Consider the following 20,066-nt stretch of genomic DNA (forward strand, 5'->3'; position numbering starts at 1 on the left):
TGTGAAATAAATGGAAATGATGAACGCTGAAATTTAGAAATTGCCTCTGAGATGCTGTCAATGTTCTGAAATGCAGAGTCCTGAGTCAGATTTCCTTTCATGCCCCCAATTTCTGCTACTGTCTTTGCTGCACTCACCTAGTGCATTGCAGAGGGCTTCTCAATGCACACTCAAATGAGCACAGGGTGGCTGAGGGATCTGGAGTCATCCTAAGCCACTGTGGCATTGGCGTGGTCAGTGTGGTCAGGGTGGAGGGCGGAGGCAAGCACCCCCTTCTCTCTACACCTATGCTTCTCAAATTCCCCATTCAGGCAGCTGCCAAATGCGGGGAAAAAGAGGCAAAGTATTAGCAGCTAACATTTACTGCTCTTTACAGGGCCTCTCGTATATTCCTGACAACAGCCACATCGATATGGTGCCACCATTTTCCAAATTTTATAGATGAGGAAACAGATGCTGAAGAGGCCAGATGACTTGCTTAAGTCACGTAAGTCCTAAAGCTGGCATGACAATTTTAGAATGCACAGATTCCAGAATCTGACAGAATCAGGGATCTGGCATGGAAAAGGGCACATAAATCATTTCTGATCAGTGCTTCTTGATTTTCTTGGGGTCTTGTGGAATTGATGGTTAACTCTTTGACCTTCCATAGAATTCATTTTCTCCCACGAACTCCCAGAATGGCTGTATTCAGGGTCACTGCATCACCTTGTGGTCATGATGGAAATTGCACCTCCCCAAAGTCACACAACTCACAAAGTTGTGTGCGTCTGGGCTCACACAACCTGGTTTTTCTCTGAGCTTGGAAGTTCTGTCAGTCTATCTTGAAATCCCAGAGGAAAAATTCTGCTAGACCTGGGCTTGACAAAGTTGGCTGGCTGACCTCCAGAGCTAGGATAGAGAAGCCTTTCATTTCCCTTCTCGTATTCTCACCTACCTTGGCTGCAGGTTCCTTAAGGGTGACGGATACTTCATGTGGCAGACAGCCTGGAGTTCCTATTTCTGCTCTCCATTTCTTTCGGAACTTTGTGCACCCTTGCTCCCACCCTGCCACATAGCTGTAGTTATGTCTGATTATTTTCTCTCCACGTTTTTCTCCTTGTGGGCCAAAGGAAATATAGATTCACTGAATTAACTTGCCTCAAACGTTTCCTCTGCTATTTCAGTTAAACTGATCTCTGCCACATTATAAGCTACACAGCCTTGGACAGTTAACATAACCTCAATGAGCCTCTTGGCACAATGGGGATAAGAATACACCAAAGATTTGGGGGATGATTAAATGAAATGCTACATTTAAAAGCATTTGGTAAACTGTAACTAAATATGCAAATAGTGATTATCAGCAAATATTTTCTCCTCACTATTGATAGTAAGAGAGACTGCCTTGTCTATGCAGTGTACCACACACTGTCATCTTCTTTACATAAGCGGAACATGGATCTCCACAAGAGGTGGGAGTCAGCTGTCTCTGTGCTGGGGGGAGGTGGGAGAAGAGATGAGGAAGCTTCCATAATAATGAGAAAGGTCAGGATCATTGTTTCATAGTCAGATATAGGCAATGCTCCCTCCCCTTTTGTTTAGAGTCCTCAATGTCTATTCAAATGTTGCCACATTCTAGCACATTTAATCTTCATGACTATCCTGAGAGAGGCATGTTAATACCTGTTTGCCTGTTTTACAGATGAAGAAGTTGATGATCAGAGAGGTGAAATGATATTCTTAGGTTCTCAAGGTAGCAAACAATGTGAATCTTTTGATTTCCAATCAGGACATCTTAATTTACCACAAATCATATTATCTCTCTATAACAAAGAACAGAAGCTTCCAAACTTTATGGATGATGAGCCACAATAAGAAATACATTTTGCACCGCACATACACATATGTATACACTGAAACAAAATTATCAAGAAAGAATACTTATTATGTACAGTGTACTCTATTCTGTTTTATTGATTAAAGAGTGACTCATTAAATTGATTCACAACCCACTAGTGGATTGAGACGTGCAGTTTGGAAAAAACTGATCTAGAAGGTTCTCAAACAATACCCACAGAACAAGTGACTATCACAATAGGTTTTAAATGGGTATTATGAAACTGAGGGAAAGGAGAGGAGAATAAGATGAACTCAGAAAGTTCTACCAATTAGACAGAACATATTGTCCGGTTTAAGCAAATTAACTCATAGATATCTTTTGAAACATGATTTTTAAAATCTCTAAAATAACTGTATTACAGTTACTGTGTTCTGTCACATCACGAACACTGCATTTACCACTTGTAATTATTGCCTCTTTACACATCAATTTCCAGCCACCCAACTTTCGACACCTTGAAGGAAAAAAACTGTGCCTTATTCTCAGGGGAATAAGTATTTTGCCTGATACGTGCTCAATAAATATTGGTTCACCTAATGAATTTAGAAAAGAATAGCATCAGCCTCACCTTCTTGTTATTTTCACCATTCCAAGTAACTTTAAGTTCAAAAGGCCAAAGTAACAACTTGGTCTATGTAAAATCCATGCATTAAACATTAGTGGCTACAATCAGCATCCTATTGGTCTTACTTTGGGGACATCTAAAGTCTGAATGGAGGGAGAAGTCATAAAGAAAGAAGGATAAACACTATTCTTATTCATTCATTCCTACCTACTATCTAGCTTCTTCTGGAGTGGGCCTATGCTCATTCAATAAAAATAAATATATATAATAAAAATTTAAAAAATAAAAAATATAAAAAAGGAAGCTTTTTTCCTTTTCCTTTGGTGACTTGACTATAACTTAATTTAGTTAAAGCCTGTAGACCTTCCATATGGGGCTAACAAGTGCAGTCTAATTGTGATGCAAGAGTGTGAATTTTGGCTCAGTGGCTACATTAGAAATGGAAGGGTGTGACAGGCTTTCATTCATGTGCCTTAAATAACATTGGGGTTCCCTTTGCTCTGAGTCCTCTGTCACAATCCTGGGCCATGCCTATTGAGTGTTCGAACTACACACTCAGAAAACTCCAGGGAGAAAGTCTGTGAAGCTTAAAGTATCAGGAAAAGACTTCAGGTTCCTACCACTGTCCTGCCTGCAGGTACCCACTGATACAAGTGCCAGCCTCTCTCCCCCACTGGTCAAGTGAAGACCTAGTGTCCCTGGGGACCCACAGGGTGCCAGAACAACTCCAGCCCTTTTGCATGACACACTGGTATGAAACAGCAACTCTTCAGGCCACTGCCTCTGGGAAGGTCAGGGGTCTACATTAATATCCTTTTTTCTGGACAAAAATGTCAGCCTTTTTCACATGTACACACCCAGAGACAGTGCCCATATCACCTCCACTGTTACACATGTGGAATGATGCTGAGAGATGCAGGGAGGGAAGGCATTTTTGGATCAATGCCATCTCTTTGTTTTCCTCTTTGAAATGAACTGGGGGAGGAAAAAAGTTTGCACTGCAATCTTCAGGGCTTTATATTGGACTTTTGTTTGTGAACAGCCATTTAATAATGAAGCTACCAATACTAAATTTAAAAACCAATACATATAACAACAGTTTTATATTTATGTGGTGATTTTAAAAATAATGCCAAATGTCTTCTAGATTTAGTGGTAGTATAGTGGTAGTTTTGCTTCATTCTGTGAAATGGAAATGTTTTTCAAAAATGATGACCGAACATAACTTAAATGTACCTGAAGAGAATGAAAAGAATATGAACTTGAGGCTCAGGCAGATCTGGGCTGGAATGGTGGCTCTGTCCCTTTCTAACCTGCCTGACGGGGGCCAGTTAAATGTACAATCAATCTCCCTGATCCTCAGTTTCCTCATATCAAGATGGAAATGCAAAACTTACTATACAGGACTGCTGGGAGGATTAAACAAATGTGTAATCAATTAATTTGCTAAATCAATTAATTAGATGTCTTTTTTTCCTTCTACTCCTTTTTGTTTTGTTTAAAGCAACAGGGTCTCACTCTGTTGCCCAGACTGGAGTGCAGTGGCCAGATCACAGCTCACTGCAGTCTTGAACTCTTGGACTAAAGCGATTCTCCCACCTCAGCCTCCTGAGTAGATGAGACTACAGGTGCATGCCACTACACTAAGCTAATTTTTTTTTTTAATTTAAATTTTTTTAGTAGAGACAGGGTCTTGCTATGTTGCACAGGCTGGTCTCCAACTTCTGGTCTCAAGCAATCTTCCTGCCTCTGTCTCCCAAAGCAGTGGGACTACAGGTGTGAGCCACTGTGCCTGGCTCTTCTTCACTTTTTATTTAGTTAATATATAATTTCTAGGATGTAAGAATGGAAGTTTGTTTATATCTCAGCTTTTATGTATATTTCACAGATAACTGCATAAAAATGAGATACAAAATATTCTTCCCAATAACTCTTCAGGGCTGATTGAGGGAGAAAAGAGGAAAAGATATTAATTATATTTTACATATGAAAAAAATAAGTCCCATGAAGAGAGTGAGTTCATACCAAAGCAAGCCAGAGGTCCAATTTTCTAACTTACAAATACTGGTAACTCCCAGGTCAGCAATTTATAACCAGAGGATGGGACACGTGCGTATATACTTTCAGGAAATTTACCAGTATATGTCATTTTTTAATTGTCACCATAACAATTTCTATTCAAACTTCAACAACATTAAAGAGGAACGTAAGCTGCTGCTTTCCACAGAAAGCGGGTGTAGGTCCAAGGTTAAGCTCACACTGGCCCTTCAGAGGGGACAGAAAGCATCTTCAGGAAACTGAACGCATGGTTGACCACCAACCTTTCTTTTCCTGGGAATGGGCTCGTCGAAGAGCAGGTTGCTGGCCTCCGCCTCGTCGATGCCGTCGTCTGGCTGCGCGGGGCTACGGAAGGGCTTGAAGCTGTCAGCCGAGAGCGGCGGCGACGGCGTGGACGGGTTGGACTGGTCGCTGGGGGCGCTCCAGCTCCAGTAGCCGCTGCTGCTGGTGCTGGAAGGCACGCAGCCGCCCTCCTTCCAGGATCCGCTGAGGCTCTCTGCGTGCACACAAACACAGTCAGTGCCAGGACCCCTGCGTGCCCGGGCATGGTTCAGTGGGGAAGTGGGAGCCTTGGTTCTACACCAGTGAAACCACTCCAGCCCTCTCAATCATCTGCAACAGCTGGGTATGTAAGTTTTAGCTCTATTTATACACCGCCTCCCAAAAGCCACACTGTAGTTTATAAACATTTAATTTTTTTAACCTCATGATAATAGGTTTTTCTAAGAGTTTTCTGATGTGTTTTTGTATTGTGCAACACAAATTCCTTGGGATCATAGTGGGGATTATATGGAAAAAAAAGATTTTCTTGTTCACTGAGTTTGGGGAGCTCTGGGTTTATTGACTGCAGTATTTCTAAGACAGGAATAGCATTTGCAGTATTCTTCTGAATGGTTTGGTCACAGAGTTCCCTCTCATCCCAACCCCTCTAATGTCAACATTTTTTAAAAAAGGGATTTCTTAGCTGAGGGCAGTGGCTCACTTCTCTTATCCTAGCATTTTGAGAGGCTGAGGTAGGAGGATCGCTTGAGGCCAGGAATTCGAGGCCAGCCTGGGTTACATAGTGAGACCCTGTCTGTACAGAAAAAATGAAAGAATTAGCCTGGCATGGTGGCATGCACCTGTAGTCTCAGCTACTCTGGAGGCTGAGGAGGGAGGATTACCTGAGCCCAGAGGTTTGAGGCTGCAATGAGCTGTGACTGGGTCACTGCACTCTAGCCTAGGTGAAAGAGTGAGATCCTGTTTCAAAAAAAAAAATGGGGGGTGGGAGGTTCTTATAGGACTGTGATTCTTAGAATACATTTATAGGAAGTTAGTCTAACACTTAAGAATCTAAGAGAAATAATTTCTGTATAGTTATCTAAAGCCCATTTCCATTCTGCTTATTACAACAAATAGTAATGCTTTACATTTTGTGAGTGTTTTACATTTTACAAAGCTTATTCGCACAGTCTCAAGCATTCTCACAACATCTGTCCTTCAGAATAAGGATTATTATCCCAGTTTTATAGATGAGGACTCTGAGGCAGCAGGAAGCAGAGTGACTTGCTATGTGACTGGTAAGTATCCCTGGTGAGACCAGGCCCAAGGTGGCCTGCTGGTTGGACCTCTTTCCTCAGTGCATGCAGTCCCTGGGCTGTAAACAACCTCCATTCTTTCTGGCAAAGCTGGGATAGGATAAGAATTTATTGGCAATAATTACTTTAAGACTGCTATTGGATATTACCTTTTCATTTGTGGTGGAAAGCATTATGAAATGTTCGCTAATGTGGAGAGATTTCTGCCCAGTTAGAATGTCTTCTGCCAGCCTGGCTAATATGGCAAAACCCCATCTCTACTAAAAATACAAAAATTAGCTGGGCATGGTGGTGTGTGCCTGTAATTCCAGCTATTAGGGGGGTGCTAAGGCAGGAGGATCACTGGAACCTGGGAGGCGGAGGTTGCAGTGAGCCAAGATCGTGCCACTGCACTCCAGCCTGGGCAACAGAGTGAGACTCTGTCTCAAAAAAAAAAAAAAAAAAAAAGAATGTCTTCTGGGTGCTCTTTTAATCACTGAAGATTTGCTTTACTTTTCAAGATGTACAACCTTAATTAGCATTTGTATAAATTCTACTTTCTTTTTGGATAATTTCTCCTCCATATTTATGTGCATTTTGAATATATTAAAACTATGTTCTAATTACAAGGAAAAAACATCCCCAAATGCCTCATTAAAAAAATACTGTTAATGTCTGTGTAATTAGTAATGAAGTGAAGACAAATGGTAGATTAGCATTCATGGGGAAATTTCATAACTACCTTTACCTAATTATAGATTTCTAGCATATTCCTCAACTATGTCAAGCAAAAAGTTAAGTTAGAGGAGTGAAACTGTAGATTGAAATAGGAGAAACTACCTATCTCATTACAGCTAGGTTCTTTTAGAATGAAATGGTCATTTATGCAGTCTCATGCTTTGCCAGCATCAACAAAACTAAATTAGCATCTCACTCCCTGCAGTCTACACAGAGACTGATGCACTCACCAGACTAGAGTTGCCTGTTGTAAATAAGAAAGCTCCATTTAGTACAACAGGAGTTCAAGAAGAGCATAATATAAGGCTTGATGATTTTACTTGGTGTGAAAAACTCCCTTGGCAGGCCCTGGGTGGCTTATAAATATACTGTAGTATGCATTTGTAAAATAAAATAAAACTAATGGTGCTAGATGTATAATCATGTTAAGTATGAGGCACTGAATTTATTTTGAGAATCAACTATTATTACAGTGTGGTTACATGGTTTCATGTCAATGCTAAAAGTGAATTTGCTTACTGATTTGTGAATGGCATTTCCTTTAGAAACACTATTTAGTCAGAAGGATTATAAGTGATATAGTAAAGTTTTTTTTCAGAAAAAAGTCAGGTCTGATTTATAATATTCTTAGGGGACAGAGCCTCCTTATATTAAACCACTGTTTGTCAGGAATGGAGACAGGCACTGCTGGACTCTTACCCTCTTTGCAGACCCACTTCCTGACAAAATGATCCTTTTTAGGCACAGAAAATGATCACAACAGTTTCAAAAAACTCACTGATGTGCAATAATTCTAGAGAAAATCTTTTTTTCCTAAAAAAGTGCCTTCATTATCATAAATTGCTTTCTTTATTTAAGAATTTGCTTTTTCTTACAGACTAAATGAGAGACAGCAGACAATTTGGGGTTATTAGTTGAGTAGTTATTTTTTAAACCATAAATGAGCACTGAATTACTTTATTACTATGCTAACAAAAGTTTGCATTGAAGAACCAAAAGGTTTATTTTAATTCTGACCTTTAAGTCAAAGGAACACTAAAAATGTTCTCAATTAAAAAAAGAAGCCAATGGTAAAAATAATGATTACTTTAAAATACACTTTTCTTTTTTCCTTTAAGGATTCCATGACATTCTGCAATTCCTTTTTCTTAGAATATGTTTTGGGGGTTTTCCAGGGTTTTCTTATTTTTTATTTTTTAGAGTTGGAATCTTGCTGTGTCACCCAGGCTGAAGTGCAGTGGCACCATCATAGCTCAATGCAACCCCAAAGTCCTGGGCCAGGACTACAGGCATGTGCTACCACACCTGGCTATAGTTTTGCCTTTACTATAATCTTTTTTTAGCATTGTCAAAGTGAGAAAGGTAAATCCGAATACCTATTTGCTACAGACCCCCAGAAGAGCAGTCAGGTCACTGAATGGGAGTAGTCAGGCCCATTTCAAGAACAACTTGTCTGGTGCTACGTAAAGAGGAGGTGTCGGCTGGGTGAGGTGGCTCCCGCCGCCTGTAATCCCAGCACTTTGGGAGGCTGAGGCAGGCGGATCACCTGATGTCAGGAGTTCGGGACTAGCCTGGCCAACATGGTGAAACCCTACTAAAAATACAAAAATTAGCTGGGTGTGGTGGCACATGCCAGTAATCTCAGCTACTTGGGAGACTGAGGCATGACAATCGCTTGAACCCAGGAGGTAGAGGTTGCAGTGAGCCAAGATAGTGCCACTGCACTCCAGCCTGGGTGATGGAGCAAGACTCCATCTCAAAAAAAAAAAAAAAAGAAAAAAAAAAAGAAGAGGTGTTATTCCAGCTTGGTGAATCATGATGTTGCTGGGCAATACTGATTCATGACATTAATTTGAATTCCTAGCATCTTGATCATTCTTTCCCCCTTATAATGGGGTTGGAGTAAGTTTTGGTGAGGATTGAATACATGTTCAACCAATTTATTTTAACACCTCACACCTAAAACCAAATTGGGTATGAACCATATCTCAATCTCATAATTGACCACGCTGGTTTTTGAGAGAAGGTTTTCACTGATCAGAAGAAGTCTCTTTCAGTGGTCTCAGTGCATTACATTTCAGTGAACTGCAATCTGCAATCTGGCTTTCTTCCCTGGGGAGTGCTCTTGACAAAGCCACCAGTGACCACCTTCTTGATGCAATATTCAGTCTTTTTAATGCATGACCTTCTGAAGCATCAGACACTTCTCCTTAAAACATGCTTTTCCCTTGGTTTCCATGAAACCACACTCTCCTGGTCTTCCTCTACCTATCTGGTCACCCGTCAGGGTCTTCCTGGGCACTTTTCCCACTACCAATTCATTGCATGGTGGTGAGCTTCACTGCTTCCCTCCTTAGCCATCTTCTCTTCTCACTTTGCTTTTACATAACTCTTTCATGGTGACCTCATCTACTCTCATGGCTTCAAAATGTTGCCTTCTAATTCTGTACCTTCAGCCCAGATCTCTCTCCCAAGATACACCCAAATCTCTACCAGATGTTGCCCCTTGAATGATCCTCAGGCACTGCCTATTAAACATGTTTCCTATTGTCTTCTTCAGCAACTTCAGCTCTTGAACCAAACATTTGCCAATACATCTCTTCCTGTGTGTTTTTCGCCTACCCCAGTGAATGTCCTCCCCTTGCTGAAGCACACCAACTGCCTGGAAGTCATCCTTGACCCACCCTCCTGCTCACTCTCTCTGTCCAGCACCAAATACTCTTGATTCTGCATTCTTCACATTTCTTGATTATGTCCTATTCACCTCCACTGTGACCACCAAGGTCTTTTCTTTTCCTTTTGGTTGATAAACCTAATCGTAACTTTGCAGTGCTAGAATCACTTTAATAGTGCTCCCATAGCCTCAGCATAAAGTCCAAACTCCTAGCCAGGCATAAATGACCCCTCCTGAAAGGTCTGCCAGTCTCTCCAGCTTCACCTCCTACTGCCTGACCTCCTTATTTACTGTGTTGGATTATATGAGACAAAATCGTATCACGATTAAGAGAATAAATCTGGAATCAAAAAGACATGGAGAATTTCAGTCCTGCCAGTTAATCCCTATGAGCCTTAGTTTACTCATCTGTAAACTAGTGATAATAATATCTCATAGAATTGCTGTGGGAATTACAGGAGATAAGGCAAGCATAGTACTTGTTTACTGACACATAGTAATGCTCAATAAATGCTAGCCAGTCATATGGCTATGATTGATGGTCTTTCTTCCCCAAAGAAACAGTATACTACCTAGGAGTGTGGATACTTTTTCAATGAGGTATTCAATTCTTCTAGCATGGTACCTGATAAATGTGTATGGAATAAATGAATGGACTAGATAATTCTATTTGATTAAGAAGTCTGAGATAATGTTTTTAAAAAATAATCTCAGAGTTCTTTGATCCAACTGCCTCCCCAGTCAAACAGAAATAACGTTAGGGAAAGTAATTCATTAGCTCAATCTTCATTTGCCTGGGAAAAAAAGGGACACAAGTACTGCAAAGACATGTCCTAGCAAGGCAGAAAATAAAGGAGCTCAATAAAAGTGAGTTGAATGGAGGGATGGGTGAACTAAGCAGTGGGCTCCCTGGGAAAATGAAGAGGAGGCTGACAGCTCTGGGGGCCTCGATTTCTTCCATGTTTCCCTTTGCTTCCTGCTAATGGGTGAGGGTCAGTGGTTCATAGCGTTTGACAGGAATGAGATGCCTCAAAGAGAGGCCCTGCTCTTGGTGTCAATGGGCCCTTCCCTAAGCCCCATATCCTGGGCTTACCGTTTGGCCGCACGGGAGGACTTCGAACCAAAGGGCTAGTCGACAAGCTGGTTAGTACCATTGCTGCTGTCACCTTGTCCATGTCTAGTTCCTCTGAAGATTTCCTGTAAAACAGGAAGGGACATTGGTGACTGTTCACTCTGCATCTGCTGTGGGCTACACAAGGTACCATATGCTGTCACGTGTTTACTGTTAACTTATCCCCATGAACAACCGATACTCTGTTAGCTTTATTTTACAGATGAGGAAGCTGAAGTCCATGAAGTGAAGTGTTTCAAAGTCATACAGTATTAGGAAGACAAGGATTCCATCACCCATACTTCATCTAACAACTTTTCATTGAGAGTGTGCTGTGGGCTAGACCCTGTTCTAGCCATGAGTGATATGAGGTGAACGGCAGACAAGGTTCTTGCTTTCATGGAGCCTAGAGGATGGTAGGAAGCAACACACTTATCAGTAAACAAACAAGCTAGAAAGAATAAAATCATTTCTGATAGTGACAAGGGCTATGAAGTGAATACACAGGCTAACGTGACAGTGCCTGCTTGTGGGGGCTGCATCTAAGGTGACCAGATGTTTCTCTGAGGCGGTGACGTCTGAGGTGAACTGTGAACGTGGGGGAGAGTCTGTCCTGAGGGGCAGGGAAGTGCACCCCAAGCTGAGGCAGCAGCCTGTGGAAAGGCATGGCAGTGGGAATGTGCAGGAATGTTTAAAGGTTGATCTTACCGTGTGAGAAGGGGAGAGCAGTGCAGAGCTGGTCAGATGGGGTCTGGTGGCCATGGAAGGTGTTTTGATTTTAGTCTAAGTGAAACGGAAAGTCCCTGGGAGGCTTTAAGCAGGCCTAGTGAAGTAATATGATGAATATTATTACTGATTAGCTGAGCTGCTATATGGAGAATGGATTTTAGGGAAGGTAGAATAGAAGCAGGGAGGCTACTTAGGAGATGACTGCTAGGAGTCCAGGAGAGCTTGGACTAGGGTGGGGACAGTGGCTGGAGACCCAGCAAGACTGGCTGATGCACTTGGACGTGGGAGATGAGCAAAAGGGAGCGAGGAAGGCTGTCAGGTGTTGGCTGGAGCACTAACTAGAGCCATTTACTGAGAAGGGAAGAGGCTGGAGAAGAAATGCAACTAGGGGTGTTTGAGCTCCCGAGCTTTAAAAAAAGTTTTTAAAAACTACTTACTACAAAAAGAGTAGGTCATGGGAATAGTTACCATGTTGTTAAAGTGAAGAGCCACTGGCAATCGTTCACTGAGATGAAGAGGTTGCTCTGGTTCATTAATTTTGGCCAGTTAACCCTGAATAAAGGTTCATAAGATTATGATCATGGTGACTGGAGTCAACTTCTTTTAAGCTTATTTCAATAAAGGAGGTAAAATTGAGAGGCAAAAGTTTGTGTCATATGATGAAATCAAATAAACTGTACCACCTCCTGAGAGATGAACATTTTCAAATTAGAGAACAGCTGAAGAAGCCCAACAGAGGATTAATAAGCCATATCCACAAATGAATTGTCACTTTGACACATGTGGCTTTCATTCACAGGTGTGCTACCTGATTTGTAAAAGCAATGAACTCTTAGAGATAGAAACTTCACAGCACTGCTTCACAAAACAGTGGGAAGATAAATTCTTAAACTGGAGAAAAAAACAAATAGTTCCCTATTATGGGTGGGGGGGTCTGCTCAATTAATTTCATCATGAAGTTACAAAAATTGTTACAGTTTGGCTCTCTGAAGTCCACCCATGATACTAAATTATTAAACAAAGCCTATTCTTTCAATCGAAGGTACCAAGAGACTGAAATCTTTGAAATTTTCTTCAATAATTCTTCTCAAAGCACCTTATGCTCCTTATGCACCTCACGCACCTTAGCAAATTGTTCTATCAAAAGACAAATTACTTGTTTCAGAGATGACTATTAAAATACTTTTGTAAAGCAAGCTTAAGAGTGCACAGTAGCTGGGCACGGTGGCTCAAGCCTGTAATCCCAGCACTTTGGCAGACCGAGACGGGCGGATCACGTGGTCAGGAGATCGAGACCATCCTGGCTAACATGGTGAAACCCCGTCTCTACTGAAAAATACAAGAAAACTAGCCGGGGACAAGGTGGTGGGCACCTGTAGTCCCAGCTACTCGGGAGGCTGAGGCAGGAGAATGGCGTAAACCCGGGAGGCGGAGCTTGCAGTGAGCTGAGATCCGGCCACTGCACTCCAGCCTGGGCGACAGAGCGAGACTCCGTCTCAAAAAAAAAAAAAAAAAGAGTGCACAATTCACTCCACACAGAAGTTTTCAAGACAACCTCATACACTTAGGGGGGAAAACTGTAATTCATTTGGCATACCATTTAAAGATTTTACAGTATTCACAGTTTACAAGATCCCCGTACTTGGGAGTAAAGGTAAAGCCATTTTCTTAAACAGACAAAGCCTCTTAAAATCGCACCAGGGAAAGAATGCAAAGCACCTTCAGGTAATTCTGAGTGTTTTGTTGGCTCAATCTCCCCATGTAATGCTGGTCATAGAAGGGATAAATTGGGGCTTGCTGCATATCCACTAATCCACCTTGGGGCTCCTCCAACTATCTGCCCTTCCCAGAGCCCAGCTCCAGGATCACGCAGAGTGGGGGACATCTGAGCTGGCTGCTGCCCACACCTCTTCCAAGACTGAATTAGGAGGGCTGTTGACTTCTCTTTCCAACAGCCAGTCTGCTTTAATTCCCTTACTAACAAAGGTTTAAGAACCAGGATAGGAGGCCCGTGTACCTGGTACAGCGGGATGACATGATTTGGTAAGGAGAGGGTCCCCTCGCCCCTCTCCAGGTTCCTACAATGACTTGCTAAACAACCTTTTTCCCTCTTCTACATCTTGGTTTCAGGGATCTTTTCACCCCTCTCTCAATCTGCTTTGTATCTCTTTTGATTTTCCACACCTAAGGTGAACATTTTGCTTTAGAGGTCTACTTGATAATTAACTCAAATACTGATTTATGTGTTTTTAAAAATATGACAATACAGAATGCATCATTGTAAAATATACATTTTGCATTGCAAAAATCTACCACATTTCAAAACAATTATTGAGCATCATAAAGAGATTTACAATGACGAATGAAAAAAGGAATAATTAGTATAATCAGAGTGTTTTTGGATTTGGATTTCCTTTAAGTTTCCTGCTGGCACTGGAAATCACTAACAACCACAACAAAGTAAAAGGAATACATCACTAATGACTCAGTTACCTGTATTTCTCAGGGAATATTTTAATCATGCTACATGAAACATTACCAGATGATATGGCCTTGTGCTAAGTTGTGTTTTTGTTTTTATCTTTGTTTAACTTCTTTTGGTACACTACTATCTAATTACTGATTAACTGGTAAATTCAAATCCTTGAAATTAAACACAAAGAGATGATATATAAAGTAGAATTTGTTACACTTTGAGAAAACTGCTGCAAGGCCCTTCTGGTAGATTTAGAGTTGTTGAGAAAAAACAAACCACTAGAGGTGATATTAAATATTCTCTCCTATTTTGAATCTCAATCTACAATTGAAAACCTTAAGAATCATGTTTACTAAAGGCTTTTACCTTTTTAATTAGTCTTTCCTCCAGCCAGATTTGAATACTATGGGACTTAAATTAGGAATTATTTAAAAATACAGGTTGAGTACTCCTTATCCAGACTGTTTGAGACCAGAAGTTTCGGATTTCAGATTTTTTTTGGATTTCAGAATTTTTTTTTTTTTTTTTGAGATGGAGTCTTGCTCTGTCACCCAGGCTGGAGTGCAGTGATGTTATCTTGCCTCACTGCAACCTCCATCTCCCGGGTTCAAGTGATTCTTCTGCTTCAGCCTCCAGAGTCACTGGGATTACAGGCATGTGCCACCACCCCCAGCTGATTTTTGTATTTTCAGTAGAGATGGGGTTTCACCATGTTGACCACGCTGGTCTCAAACTCCTGACCTCAGGTGATCCACCTCCCTCAGCTTCCCAAAGTGCTGGGATTACAGGCGTGAGCCAAGGCGCCTGGCCAGATTTCTCTGATTTTGAAATATCTGCATATATATAATATAAGGTATTGGGGATGGGACGCAAGTCTAAACGCAAAATTGATTTACGTTTCGTATGCACCTTACCCACATAGCCCAAGGTAAGTTTATTTTACCCTAGGGGACGCTGAACAAACTGTGTGTTGTATGACTGTGACTTGCTGCATGAGGTCAGGTGTGAACTTTTCCACTTGTGGTGTCATATTGGTGCTCAAAAAGTTTTGGGCTTTGGAGTGCTTCAGATTTCAGATTTTGGAATGAGAGATGCTCAACCTGTGATAGAAGTATTCGTTGTCACTCTATACATGATTTGTTCCTGAAGCCGACCTGGCTTCTGTGGATGAACAGGATTTCAAGACGGGAGAAACACATCAAGGAAGCCGGTGAGCCCTGGGCTTGCTGGGAGACCACTCAAGGGTCCTACGTGAGGGATGTGGTGGAAATGGGGGCAGAGCCTGAGCCAGACCAGGGGGTGTGTGTGCCAGGCTGAGTGGTTTGTTGTATTCCTATAAGCAAAGTGAATCGACAGAACATTCATGAACCCGGGAGTGAGGTAATCAATCTGTATTTAAGAAATGAGTGAAAATGGGAAATGTAAGGAAAGTGAGGAAATGGAAGGCAGGCTGTTCAGCTGTTTTTAGTGGAGTAAAGTCTCATTTCAACCGTATTACATTAAAAGGGACACTGCCCCTCCATGCAGAGATACTATTCAGTCTATGAGTATGGACCTTCCTGGATTTCTGCTGAGGCTGTGTTCTGGACCTCTCCAGGAGAGGCAGCAAGAGTAATGACTAAGAGTGTAGGCTCCAGAATGAGTTAGATAATGTGGCTTCAGATCCACTCTCTGCATTGCTACCTGTGTGACCTTGGGCAAATTACTTAAACTCCCTGTTTCCTTATCTATAGAAGAAGGATAAACATAGACTTGTTGAGAGGGTTAAATGAGAAAGTACATGAGCACCAGCCTGAGCCTCAGCCACAGTCAGAATTCATGTTATGTCAGCTCTTACTAACCTTCTAATTCCTGACTACACCCATAGTGTGTGTCCCCCATGAGGGAGGAGAGCATTAGATGACTTCACTTGCTTTTCTTGTTCAGCACCAGCACTAGCAGTTGTGGATTTTCTTTTTGTAAGGCAGGTATATTATTTTTGATAATGAAAAGACTGCTATAACTCTGTAAGAGCTGGCAACTGGCTCATGGAGAAGCAGCTGCTGGTCCCTCACTAGAGTTTCCAGTCGGTGCTTTGGCAAAGACACTGCTCATTACATAATGAGTCTTGGCCAGACTGTCCACAAATAGAAAAGCCTAGAGTGCTTGTTTGGATTCCATGTTTAAGAGTTTATGCTTTCAGTACTCACTCTTGGAGCACTATGTGCTAGGGGCTGTGCTAGATAGGAGAATTAACAGTCTTTATAAAAATGAACAGTTTCTACCCTCTTCAGCTCTGGTCTATTGGAGAACTAGACCTTAATCAAACACACACACACAAATAAATGTAAACTTACAAATGTGATAAATGCCAGGAAGAGTACTATTGATTGGATGAGGACCAACCTAGGTACTTCTAGCTAACGGGAGAACAGGGCTGAGACTGGAAGTGAGTATGGGTGTTGCCTCAGAGGATGGAAGAGCTTTTGGGCAGTGGAAGAGCCAGGGCAAGGCTTCCTTTAAAAAGGAAAGGGAAGACTGAACATGAAGTGCAGTGTGCTTGGGAGGGGCAGTTCAGGGAGAGCCTTCCATGCTCTATAAGGGCTTTATCCTTATCTTAAAGGCCCTGGGAAGCACTGAAGTGTTTAAAGCGCAGTGGGGTTGGGAGAGGTTGGGTAAGGTTGGGGTGATGCTATCAGATTAGCTTTTCAAAAAGCTCATTTTGGCTGCCGTGTGGAAAATGAGTTTCTTGGGTTTGACAACCAATGTTTTATCTGAGGAATTGATTGTCTGATGACTGTGGCAGCAGGTTGCAGAATGACATCATCTACTACACGAAGAGGCAATCAACGCAGTGCACAGCATCAGCAGAGGCAGCCCGGCCAGGTCTCATGCATGGGTGGGTGTGGCTGGTCTGTCCTTGAGCGCTCAGCTATGGCCTGTGCTTACAAACCCAGCTATTGTTTGTGCTGCAAGAAGCCTTTTCCTTCTTTGGAGCCACTTCGTGCCTGAATACTGCCTGCTTGGAGGATGCATATAAACACTGTCTCCCGTGACTAGCTAAGGGAGAGATGTTTTACACCTTGGAGAGCCATAAAAGACATTTATCAGCAATTAAAGTGCTGTAGTAACAAATGGAAGTAAAAATGAATAATATATTCCTTAGATTAGCACTAATCTAGTTCCTTAGCAACTATTGAAATCTGCTGTCTAGACCAAGTTCAGTCACTTTTAAAAACTTGTAATATTCTTAAAATGAGGAATAATATCTGAAAATAAAATCTTTTACTGGAAAGGCATAATCATCCCCAATCTTGGAATTCTGAGAAAGCTTTTACTAAGAGTTTGGAAAACTGGATTCAGTAACTATTAAATATGATAAAGCACAGAACTTCATTTCCATTTTAAAGAAATCTTGTAGAAAAAGTGGTAAATGTTAACTCTTCCCAATTCATTTTAGCTTCTATTTCTTTTAAGACTATAGGGAAGTCAGTATTCATCAAAATTGATGGAAAAAGAAAAAAAATCAAAGGGAAGATTAGAAAGCTGCCTATTGCAATAAAGTGTTCAGTGGCCTGGATCGAACAAGATGGAAAAATTAGAGTGAATACGTCATAATACATAAGGCAATATATATCAGTACATCTGAAGCCATCTGTGGCGAAGGGTCATTTTTAAGACATTTTTAATATGTCATGGATCGATACTGTACAAAAAAACCATGGCCTGTGGAAAATTTCTACACCCCTTCCTCTTCATTTCTGTACCTGGCCCAATGACTAACAAAGAGCTTGCAGACTGGCACTGGCCCATTGTCCACACTTTGAGTAGCATGAAGCTAGGCAGTTGCTTTAATTTCTACTAAACTTTGAAAAGACTCCCCTCCTGTCCCTCTTTCTCCCGCTTTCTGTCCTTGCCTCATGAACCCTCTACAACTTCTCTCCCCACTCACTTTGCCCACTGGACCCCTGTGTTCCATTGCAAATTGACCCTCGCGTGACCTCGCCCTCTCCCCTTTTACCATACCCAGACTCTCCCTGGTAGGTCTCTCCTCCTTTCCACTGGAGTTACTCATCCCTTTACCCCCAGTGAGGTCAGGTGGGGTGTGGGCCTTTCATCTGCCTCCCTTAGGAGACCATCCCCCTTCACCCACATGCAAAAGCTCCTGGTTCTTTGAGGCACAGGCAATGCACTTATCTTGTTCTCTCTTTTCTATTTCAGGCATTGACCTTCCTGTCATGACCTCTCTCCCCTAATATTCATAAAACACTCTGGCACATAAATTACAGCCTTTATTTTTTACCTTGCTTGGAATTATGATCCTAGGAGATGTACTGAAGGTAGCCAATATCCTAACTTCCTAACTTTTGTCTCCTTAACCCACCACCCCCAGCCAACATTCAGCAGAGTGCTGAGTTGAAGAGAAAAGACGCTGCAGTCTGACAGACTGCAGTTTAATCCCCAAAACCTCCATTTATTAGCTAAGTGCTTTTAGGCAAATCTTGCAGCTTCACAAAACTTCTGATTCCTCATCTGTAAAATGGGAATGGCAATAATACAGGCCTTAGAGGGTTTGGAAGAGTTAAATAAGATGTGTAAAATATCTGACACATACGAAACACTCAATAGTTATTATTATCCTCCTCCTCTTTTACCTAAAACTGTTATTTCAGTGAACCACTCTCAGGTTAAAAACCTGAATTTTACCTATTTAAGTATTTATAGGTGAAATAACATGAAATCTTGGATTTGCATGAAGATACTGTAGCCTCCCACAACCCCTTCCTCAAAAGTGTGAGTTGGGGATGATTAGATGAAGTAAGACGGACAAAATGTTGACAACTGTTGAAGCCAGGGAATGGGTACTGAGGGAATCATCAGACCATTCTCTCTATATCTGTGTAGATTTGAAACTTCCATAATACGAATTTAAACAAGAACACAGCATGCGCACACACCTGGATTTTGGCGGTCACCTTCCATCGCCCCACTTCAACTCCCCCCTCCCGTTTTCTGTCTAGCTCCACTCTCTGTCACTGCATCTGCTCCTCCATCTCCCAGGGACAGCCAGTCTCTGGATTTCTCCTTTCCTCCCAGGCAGTAGAGGCTAGTACTTCTGACCTAGAATAGCTTACTTCTGGCTACTGCATCACTCCTGCCGGGTCCACTGGTGGCTCAGCGGGGTGCTCCCTTCACCAGCATCCCTGAATCCCTGGCCTTGCGAGCCTTCTGCTCCACTGGCCCAGAAGAACCAAACCCTGGCTGAATCCTCCTGGGCTGCTCTTTACTGTCGCACCCCAGGGCGTTCAGTGCTGATGGGAAACAGCGAATGACTCTGCCGGCCGGATCCATCCTCGGCACGCACCCTACCAGCACATGACCTCAGCAGGCCCTTCACCCGCCTTCGCTCACCACACCTGCCTGCTTCTAGCCAGGATTCTGCCTTATCTTCACGTCTCTCTGCAAGGCTCAGCTCCTGCCAACCCAAGCAGCAGACACCCTTTCCTCCTAGATTATACAGAGAATTGAGGCCTCTAGGCATGGCCTTTGTCACATTCTGCCTTTCTTACCTTCTTGCTTCAGTCTCACAGGGAGGTTAGCATGGTGTTTTGCTTTTTGAAGCCACTGCCTCTACCTGTGCTGTCTTTATCCTCCTTCAACAAGACCTCCTCTCTCCTGTTCCCACTGACCCTTTTCTATTAATAGGCTTCTGTTTTCTCCCCACTTACATGACAGGGGCCAAACAGGACCAGACAGAGAGGTAGGAAAGAAATGAGGAGAGGAGTCAAGTGATTACAGATACAAGAGGGAAGAGAATTTCAGGAAGAACAGGTTAACAGCATTAAGTGATGTAGAGAGATCAAGCCAGATGAGGACAGACAGGGAATTTAACTTAATTCCCTTGAACTTAGCAGCAAGGAAGTAGGTGGAGACTCTAGCAGGAGTGGAAGTGGACTGCTGTGGGTTGCAGGGTGGATGGAAACTGGGAGGTTGAGAAATTAGAGGCAGTCATTGTAGAGGACTCTTAAAGACACTTGGCCATTGTTCATGGTTCTTTGAGAAGTTAGAGAGTTCTCCTGTTTGTTCTTCAGATGAAAGGAACTCTAGCATATTTAAATGCTGATAGGAAGGAGCTACTAGGGATGAAGAGGCTGAAGATACAGGAAAGAAGGGATGAGGAATGGACAAGGTCTTTTCTGGGGCAGCATGACGAGGGTCCTGGGCTCCAACCGAAGTAGCTTTAGACAAAAGGAGGAACAACCCCTTCTACCTGGAGTGAGGAGAATAAAGATGGGCT

At 42.3% G+C, this 20,066-nt stretch overlaps 1 protein-coding gene across 2 annotated transcripts in view; it reads right to left on the minus strand.

The window, feature by feature from the left end:
- The window catches only part of ZNF704 (zinc finger protein 704), a 247,188-nt gene that overhangs the window by 46,023 nt on the left and 181,099 nt on the right, over window positions 1–20,066 (minus strand). For both annotated transcript variants that reach the window (XM_008000964.3, XM_008000963.3), the window contains exons 3-4: window positions 10,567–10,670; window positions 4,769–5,001 (exon numbers count right to left, since the gene is read on the minus strand). In XM_008000964.3, the coding sequence (XP_007999155.1) occupies window positions 4,769–5,001; window positions 10,567–10,670 (337 nt within the window). The remainder of the gene's footprint in view (window positions 1–4,768; window positions 5,002–10,566; window positions 10,671–20,066) is intronic.

The sequence above is a fragment of the Chlorocebus sabaeus genome, chromosome 8, assembly GCF_047675955.1.
Source record: "Chlorocebus sabaeus isolate Y175 chromosome 8, mChlSab1.0.hap1, whole genome shotgun sequence".
NCBI lineage: Eukaryota > Metazoa > Chordata > Mammalia > Primates > Cercopithecidae > Chlorocebus > Chlorocebus sabaeus.